At 37.2% G+C, this 8,708-nt stretch overlaps 1 protein-coding gene across 1 annotated transcript; it reads right to left on the bottom strand.

Moving 5' to 3' along the window:
* Positions 1-3,460: 3,460 nt before the first annotated feature.
* Positions 3,461-5,987, bottom strand: LOC138898448 (uncharacterized). The gene is made up of 5 exons (XM_070184515.1): positions 5,601-5,987; positions 5,339-5,519; positions 5,103-5,170; positions 4,808-4,997; positions 3,461-4,011 (listed from the first exon to the last, which is right to left on the bottom strand). Exons 1-5 carry the CDS (start codon positions 5,985-5,987, stop codon positions 3,461-3,463), a joined length of 1,377 nt encoding a protein of 458 aa, XP_070040616.1.
* Between the last annotated feature and the right edge of the window lie 2,721 nt (positions 5,988-8,708).

The following is an 8,708-nucleotide window of genomic DNA, read 5'->3' as shown; positions in this document are numbered from 1 at the left end:
GACAAGGTGGGAACTTACTTTATTATTGCACACGTGGCGAGACAAGGTGGGCTATGTCGGGGATTGATTTGTGATGGCGTGAGGGCATTGTTGATGTTGCATATTTACTTTTGGGACTACGAGGTAGTACCTCGGGAGTCCTCTTTTTGTTGATATTTTCTATGGTTGCACTTGCTTTTGATTATTTTGTTTTTCCGTGATATGTAAATCCCTGTGTTCTTCCGCGATGTATTATTTGATTTTATTGTGTGTTTGTATTCCTTGTTGTAATGTGTTGGCTTTGGCTCTTGTACAAGACTCTGAGGATTTGTGTTTCTAGTTTTTACTAATTTTTAAGGTTAAGTTGTTTTGAATAAAAGAAATTGTTGTATGCTTTAATTCTTATAAGTTTCACATCCAAATTAGCAACTATTAGGTGTTTCATTTTTATTGAAATGTTATTTTCTCCGCCCAAATGATTTCTAAAATAAATTTATTCTTTTTTTGATTTCCTACTTGATTTAATTTTTTTTTAAACCTACCTTATTGGGAATAAATTGATCATGTAGATCTTATATACATTGATATTATTGGCACGTGAGTAGTCCGTGCAGTTGTAATAGAAATATGGGCACGAGGTGCCGTAGAAAATATAAAGGTGGGTTGAGACCCGTATTTGATGATTATGAAATTAGGCGTCACAGGGTGACTTTTAAATTGAAGAATTATATTTTTAAAGATATTTATTTGAAAGAGTTTTATATTCGAAGGATACTTATTTGAAGAAATATATATATTTGGAGGGTATTTTATTTAAAGGGTTCTTATGTGAAAAACTTGTCTAATTGGTTGTACTTGTGTTCTTTCATATTTGTCGGAGCAATAATTGTAGTGTTCTTGCTGCCTTACTATTTATACCACTGCTATTTGTTCTCGATTATTTTAGTATGACACAGGTTATTTGACTAGTGAGTGTCTTGACTGTACCTCGTCACTACTCTACTGAGGTTAGACTTGATACTTACTGGGCACCTCCGTGGTGTGCTCATTCTACACTTCTGTACATTTTTGTGCAGATCCAGGTATTGTTCGTTAGAAGCTGTGCGGGTCGTTGCTGTGGAGACTCAAGATAAACCTGTTGCTGCGTTCGCAGGCTTCAGAGTCACCTTCAAGTTTTCATTTTGCACTGTTTATTCTTATTTCTGGACAGTTGTATTTAGAAGCTTTCTAGCAAACACTCTATAGAGCTTATGACTTGTACTACCGGTTTTGTGAAATTGTAATTTTATTTTGGAGGTTTTCATTTCAAAGATTGTTAGATGTTATTTAATTATTGTTGTTATTTAATAAATATTAGGCTTACCTAGTCCCTAAGACTAGGTGCCATCACGATACCAAATAGAGAAAAAATTGGGTCGTGACAAGTAGAGAATTTAATAAGTGCCAATAATTTCCAATTTAATACATAAGGGCGTCTAAGAATTTTTTTAATCAATGAAATTTGCACTTATAAACCAAGTACGTACTCGTCACCTCGCGTACATGGTTTTCAATTACACAAATTGCACATAAGACTCAATGCCTAAGGGGTAATTCCCCCACTCGAGGTTAGGCAAGATACTTACCTTTTTGAAGTTAGGCCGATATTCCAAAATAGCCTTCTTACTTGAATTGACCTCCGGACCACTCAATTCTATTCAAATTAATTGTACAACTTCATTAAAATTCATCGAAAATAATTCCGAATAATAATACGTCGACTTAAAAATTTATTCCAAAAAGTCAACAAAAGTCAACATGGGACTCGGCATAATTTTCATGAAATCCGAACTACCATTCCGATACGAGTTCAACCATACCAATTTTATCGAATTCCAATAACAACTCGAACTCCAAATCTTAAAGTTTTTGTTTTCGGAAGATTTTAAAAAAATCTTGATTTTCCTCCATTAAATCCGAATTAAATGATGGATTCAAAGACATAATAATGAAAATTAATCAAAATTGGATAAGAATCACTTACCCCAAGCACCCACGCAAGAATATCTCCAAACATCACCTTCTACCGAGCTCCAAAATTGATTTTGAGTTATGAACTCAAACCCCCATTTTTGGGACTTTTAATTCTGCCCAGATAGGCCTTCTTCGCGTTCGCGACCATTGCTTCGCGTTCGCGAAGGCCAAAACCCAACTGTCTCAAATCCTTCATCGCGTTCGCGACCTCCTCGTCGCGATCGCGAAGGCCAACTGTTTCTTCCCCATCATTTCCTCTTCGCGTTCGCAATCTCCTCGTCGCGTTCGCGATGACCAGCTGGCCAGCTCCTTCGCGTTCGCGTTCCACGCTTCGCGTTCGTGAAGGCCAAACCAACAGCCCCTCAAATTTCTCTTCGCGAACGCGGGACTCCCTTCGCGTTCACGAAGAAGGAAACCAGACTTCAGCAACAGCAGTCCAAACAACTCCAATTTGGTCTGAAACCACCCCGAAACACACCCGAGCCCCTCGGGACCCCGTTCAATCATACCAACCTGTCCCATAACACAACACAGACCTGCCCGAAGTCTCAAATAACATTAAACAATATCAAAATCATGAATCGCACCTTAATTCAAACTTAATGAACTTTGAAACTTCAACTTCTACCATCGATGCTGAATCCTATGAAATCATGTGCGATTGACCTCAAATTTTGCACACAAGTCACATTCGACATTACAGACCTATTACAACTTGCGGAATCAGATTTTGACCCCGATATCAAAAAGTCAATCCCCCGGTCAAACTTTTCAAAATTTTGAGTTTCGCCATTTCAAGCTTAATTCCACTACGGACCTCCAAATAATTTTCTGGACTTCTCCTAAGTCCAAAATCTTTATACGGAGCTAACGAAACCGACGGAACTCTATTTCGGAGTCGTCTTCATACAGTTCCGACTATGGTCAAAATCCTAAGACTTAAGCTTTCTTTTTAGGGACCAAGTGTCCTAAATTACTCTGAATCATCCGGTAACTGAATTCAACCACGCACGTAAGTCAATGCGTATAATACAAAGCTTCTCTGGGCCTTATGCTACCGAATGAGACTTAAATTCTTGAAACGATAAGTCGGGTCTTTACAATATAATGATTTCTTGAGTTTGCATACCAATGGGGAAGAGGAAGGGGAAGGAGAAGAAACCTGAAGGCCAAGGGGAATTTTCATGTAGACCTATTCATGGAGATCACCATAAAGGAATGCATTATTCACATCAAGTTGGTAGACAGTCCAGTTCTTCTTGGCAGCCAAGGAAAGAAGGCATTTAATAGTAGTGAATTTGACTACTGGGGAAAAAGTTTCAGTGTAATCAATACCTTCCTTTTGTGTATCACTTCTAATAACTAATCTAGCTTTATATCTCTTAATAGAACCATCACACTTTTTTTTAATCTTGTAAACCCATTTGCAAAGAATAGGTTTCTTATGAGGGGGAGGTGAAACGATATCCTAAGTGTTGTTTGCTTCAAGAGCCTGAAATTCTTTAAGCATAGCTTCTTTCCAAGCAGGGTGTGAGGCAGCTTGTTGGTAAAACTGAGGTTCATGCAAGTGTAGCGCAGCAGTTGAAACCTTGGAGTTGTCAGCAACAAAAGGAAAAGAGGCAGAAGAGCAAATATAATCTTTCAAATAAGTAGGCTGGTGAGACACTCTAGTAGACTTTCTAATAGGTGGTACAGAGGTACTGGAAATAGGAGAAGAAAGACATGGAGGTGAAGGTGTAGAAGGAGAAGGGCAATGATGAGCAGAGGGTGAGAAAGGAGAAATAGGAGCAGGAGCAGAGTGTGGAGAGGGAAAAGGAGAAGAAGTTGATGTTGGAGTAGAAGGGAAAAGAACAAGTGGAGAAGGAGTGATAGGATCAATGGGGGAATGAGGAAAAGTAGAAGGAGAGAAGGAAGAGAAATAGGGAAAAACATTTTCATGAAACACAACATCTCTAGAAAAGAAAATAGAATGATTGGAGAGGTTTAGAAGCCTATATCCTTTCTTACCACAAGGATAATCTAAGAAAACACAAGCAATAGCTCTGGACTGAAATTTGTCTATCCCAGGTTTGGGAGTGGTGGCAAATCAAAGGCATCCAAAAGATTTCATATGGTCATATGTGGGAGAAACACCATGCAATTTTTCATAGAGTGAGGAGTTATTTAGAACAGAGGAAGGCAATATGTTGATAATATATGTGGCTGTCAAGACACAACCACCCCAATATTTTGTTGGAAGCTTGGATTGAAAAAGTTAGGGCCCTGGATGTTTCTAGGAGGTGTTTATGTTTTTGCTCTACCACTCCATTTTGTTGTGGTGTGTGTGGAACAGTAGTTTCATGTAATATCCTATTTTCAGTGAAGAAAACTGAAGCTTCAGAATTGTCACCTAGTTTAAAAGCATTATCAGATCTGAAATTTTGGACAGAGAAATTAAAGTGGACTTTGACCATGGAGGTAAATACCTTTATAATAGTCAGGGTATTGCTTTTGCAAGAAAGCAAATAGGTCCATGTAACCCTAGTGAAGTCATCCACTAGAGTGATAAAATATTTAAAACCATGATATGTTCTAGTATGGTAAGGGCCCCAGATATCTATGTGAGCCAATTGAAATGGGGCAGTTGAATGAATGTGATTTTCAGGGACGGACAACCTTTGTTGTCTAGCCATAGGACAAATTGAGTAAATGAAAGATTGTTTATGAGAAATCAAATGAGATAAGAAAATGATGGATTTCATTTTGTGATAAGGCATGTGACCAAGTCTATGATGCCAAAACCAATCTATTTTATTAACAACAGAAGATGGATTACAAGAGGGACTAGGGGATGTGGGAGAATCAGAACTATATACAGTACTGGAAGAAATAGTAGAAATAGGTGGAACTGGCAGGACAGATGGAATAGTAGAAACAAAAGCTGAATGTGTAGGCATGTTGGGAAGAAGAAAGTAGAGTTTGCGTGCTTCCTTACCAATTTCCAGTGGCCTCTTCAGAGAAGGAACCTGTAAGAAGCAGCAGAAACTAGTAAATATAGCAATGCATTTTAACTGAGAAAGAAGTTGATGAACAGAAATAAGATTGAATTGGAAAGATGGAACTAAAAGTACATCATGTAAAATTATATCTTGTCTAAGATGTAAAGAGCCAGTAGAAATGACTTTCACTTTATAACCATCTGGTAATGTTATCAAATAGGGAGAGGTCAGAGGTTGAATATTGTGTAAAACATGTTTGTGTGGGGTCATATGATTAGTGGCACATGAATCGACAATCCAAGGACTTCTACCTAACTGAGCAGACAAATAATGAACAACAGATTGTATTTCCGGAAGATGGCACACACCTGCAAAATTGGCAAAAATAAATTGTTCTGCAGAAGAGGAAGATTGAATACAATTGGGTGGAACTTGTGCTTGTTGAAGAAGTGTCACAAGGTGTTGGTATTGCTCCTTGTTAAGTCCAAAAGCTGCAGAATCAGAAGAATTTGTAGGACCAGCAAGTATGCCAGCATTAGGTTCCTCAACCTGGGTACATTCAACAGCTCTTTTATTCTTAGTAAACTTAAATTAAGCTGAAAAACCATGTAGCTTGTAGCACTTGTCTACAGTATGCCCAGGCTTCTTGCAGTACTTGCAAGAGACAGAAGAAGATTGTCGTTTAGAGTCAAAACTGACCTTCTGGTTGTAGAATTTGTTAGTGGGTTGAGGGATGCTAGAAGAAACAGAGAAAAATGCTGCAGAATCACTAGAGAACCCAGGAGGTGTAGATTTTACTTCCTTCTGACTTTCATCTTGTTGTAGGAGGGAATATGCCTTACTAATGGAGGGAAGAGGGCTCATCAGTAAAATACTACTCTTGACAGTAGAGTATGAATCATTCAACCCACTGATAAACTGAAACATGTGTTGGTCTTCTATGAATTTTGGAAGTGCACCACAAGAATAGATTGGTCCAACATAGGAAGATGTGAGTTCACCCCATAAGCTTCTCATTTTGGTGAAATAACTAGCTATGTCAGAAGCACCCTGAGAAGATGCACTACTTTCTCTTTGAATTTGTATATATCTGGACCCATTCAATTGAACATACCTATCATTAATGTCCTACCAAACCTCTTTGGCAGTAGGAAAACACATAACACTGATTGCAAGTTCTCTGTTGATAATCCAGGCCTTTACCATATCATTACAACGCTCCCAGAAAAGATAATAAGGAGAATCGGTTTATGGTTGGGCTATTCTACCCGTGATTAATCCCAATTTATTCTTAGCGGAGAGAGAGGTCAGCATACTACTGCGCCAATGAATGAAACCAGCACCATTGAAAGGAATGGTCACCAATTGACTACCAGGACTGTCAGATGGGTGAACATAGAAAGGGTGTGAGGGATCTACTGTAAATTCGACGAAGCCCTCGGAGTTCGCAGAACTAGTGGTACTCATGTTGAAGCAAACGAGAATTCACAGATACGACAATAAACTAACCAGTACAACAAATTACCACAAAACCCTAGCAATTTGGGGAAGAAAACCTAACTTTTATCAAATTTGAGCATACAAATGAAAAATGAAGAATTTTTACTAGATTTTTTGTCAAATAGTGAAAGAGAAAGGATCTAAGTGTTAAAGGAGAGAAAACACGAAAAATTCCCAAAATTTTCACCATCTGAGAAGAAACCTCAGAACACAAAACTTCAAAAACTCTCGCGAAGGGTACAATCGGACGATAGCTGATGACGAGTTGGATATATTCCATTTCTCTGATACCATGTTAGATTCAAATAGATTCGTATATCCGAATCTATTTGTGAAATGAAATGAACAAAATCTAGCTTGAGAGAGAGAGAGAGAGAGAGAGAGAGAGAGAGAGAGAGAGAGAGAGAGAGAGAAACACTCTGTTTTTATTTCATGAAAAGCTAAGAGATAAAATGAATTCAATTCCTTTAAATTCTAGAATGTCATATTTCTTATTGTTGGACCCGGATATTGTACATTTGGACTCACTTATACATCTTTTTCTTACAGCTACAAAGCTACAGAATTTATAAAGGAGAATATACAACTGGGCCTATCCCCTATTGGGCCTACACTGATCCATGATATAGTTAACATCTGTTAACACACATTTCTTCACGATGGAGTAACTCAGCTAATGCATGTCTACATTCTGAAGTCTGTAACTTTGTTACTGTGAAAACACTACATTATATTTGAAGGAGAGTTAGAATTAATACTCGGCTGCTATTTGATAGTTTGTCTAATAGAAACATTCTCCATTTGTTCCATTACCTTCTACCAATGTCATAGTCTTCAGTTACTCAAAATGTTATCACCTCTTCCCCTTTTAAGAAAAATATTTTTTAAAATAATTTGATTTTAAAAGTTTGACCAAATAGACTACAGAAGAGAGGGCAATTCATCTTAAGACAATATGCGTGAGGATTCGATTTCATCGAAGAATTCTATTCGATTCATTATATGTTTTTTAAAAGTGAATTGAATTTTTTTCTGCCTTCTTTAACATTTTGACGTTATGTATTCTTTTAATCTTTTTGGCCTACTTTCTGAGAATTATACTTGAGTTTAATTTTTTGACATCCGATAAATTTTCTGAAACAAATGGGTAGGCAAACAAACAAAAAGAAGAAAGGGCAGCCTGATGTACTAAGCTCCTGTTATGTGCGGGGTCCGAGGAAGGGCCAGACCATAAGGGTGTATTGTATGCAAAATAAACAAAAAGAAAATTAACAAAAAAAGAAAGAAAAAGAGGAAAACGTAAAAGACGAGAAATTAGTAAGTTGTTATCAAATTTGCTGTTTACGAAGATTATTGCCAATTTCAACACCCTCAATTACCTCTGTCTCGCCATTACCGCCATGGATGTGGAGAAAACTAAGCTATTTCACTAGAAGAAGAGAGAGGGGAGAGGAGAGATGACGTGATTGAATTGAACTAAGGTGAGATTTACGCAATATAATAGAGAAAAAGCCTAAAATCATACATTATCTCTGGCTTTAGACTCAAAGTCATACATATTTTTTCACATTAAGTACTAATAGTCCATTTACTTTAACAAAGTGGTGCACTTTTAAGGAAAAAGTGCACATTTAGCCAATAATAAGAGATGCATTTACTTTTAAGCCATTGTTTAAAATGTCTTTAGTCTTTAGCCACTGCTTTAATAAACTTTTACCCGCTTGAACGAAAATACCCTTCTGCTCATAACGTTCAGGACCAAATGTCCTTAACTTATGAGCTTGTTACTGTAAGTTCAGGACTAGATGTCCTTAATTTATGAGCTTATAAATCTAAGTTTAGGACTACCTGTCCTTAACTTTTGAACTTGTAACTCTAAGTTCAGGACTACATGTCCTTAATTTTTGAACTTGGAACTCGAAGTTCAGGATTACCTGTCCTTAATTTATGTGCTTGTAACTCTAAGTTAAGGACCAAGTGTCCTTAATTTTTGCACTTCCAACTCTAAGTTCAGGACCAAGTGTCCTTAAATTATGAGCTTGTTACTGTAAGTTCAGGACTAGTTGTCCTTAATTTATGAGTTTGTTAGTCTAAGTTAAGGACTACATGTCCTTAGTTTTTGAGACTGTAACTCTAAATTTAAGGACCACCCGTCCTTAATTTCTGTGTTTGTAACTTTAAGTTAAGGACTACTTGTCCTTAATTTCTCTGCTTGTTACTTTAAGTTAAGGACCAAAT

The sequence above is a fragment of the Nicotiana tomentosiformis genome, chromosome 9 (genome assembly GCF_000390325.3).
Source record: "Nicotiana tomentosiformis chromosome 9, ASM39032v3, whole genome shotgun sequence".
Lineage (NCBI taxonomy): Eukaryota > Viridiplantae > Streptophyta > Magnoliopsida > Solanales > Solanaceae > Nicotiana > Nicotiana tomentosiformis.
This window is presented reverse-complemented; position numbering and strand designations above follow the sequence as displayed.

Coding starts and splice junctions, on each gene's coding strand:
- LOC138898448 (XM_070184515.1), bottom strand. CDS start 5,987: ATGAGAAGCTTATGGGGTGAACTCACATCTTCCTATGTTGGACCAATC. Junction 5,171..5,338: donor TATTTTTGCCAATTTTGCAG/GTGTGTGCCATC, acceptor TAACATTACCAG/ATGGTTATAAAGTGAAAGTC. Junction 4,998..5,102: donor AAGATATAATTTTACATGAT/GTACTTTTAGTT, acceptor TGCTTCTTACAG/GTTCCTTCTCTGAAGAGGCC.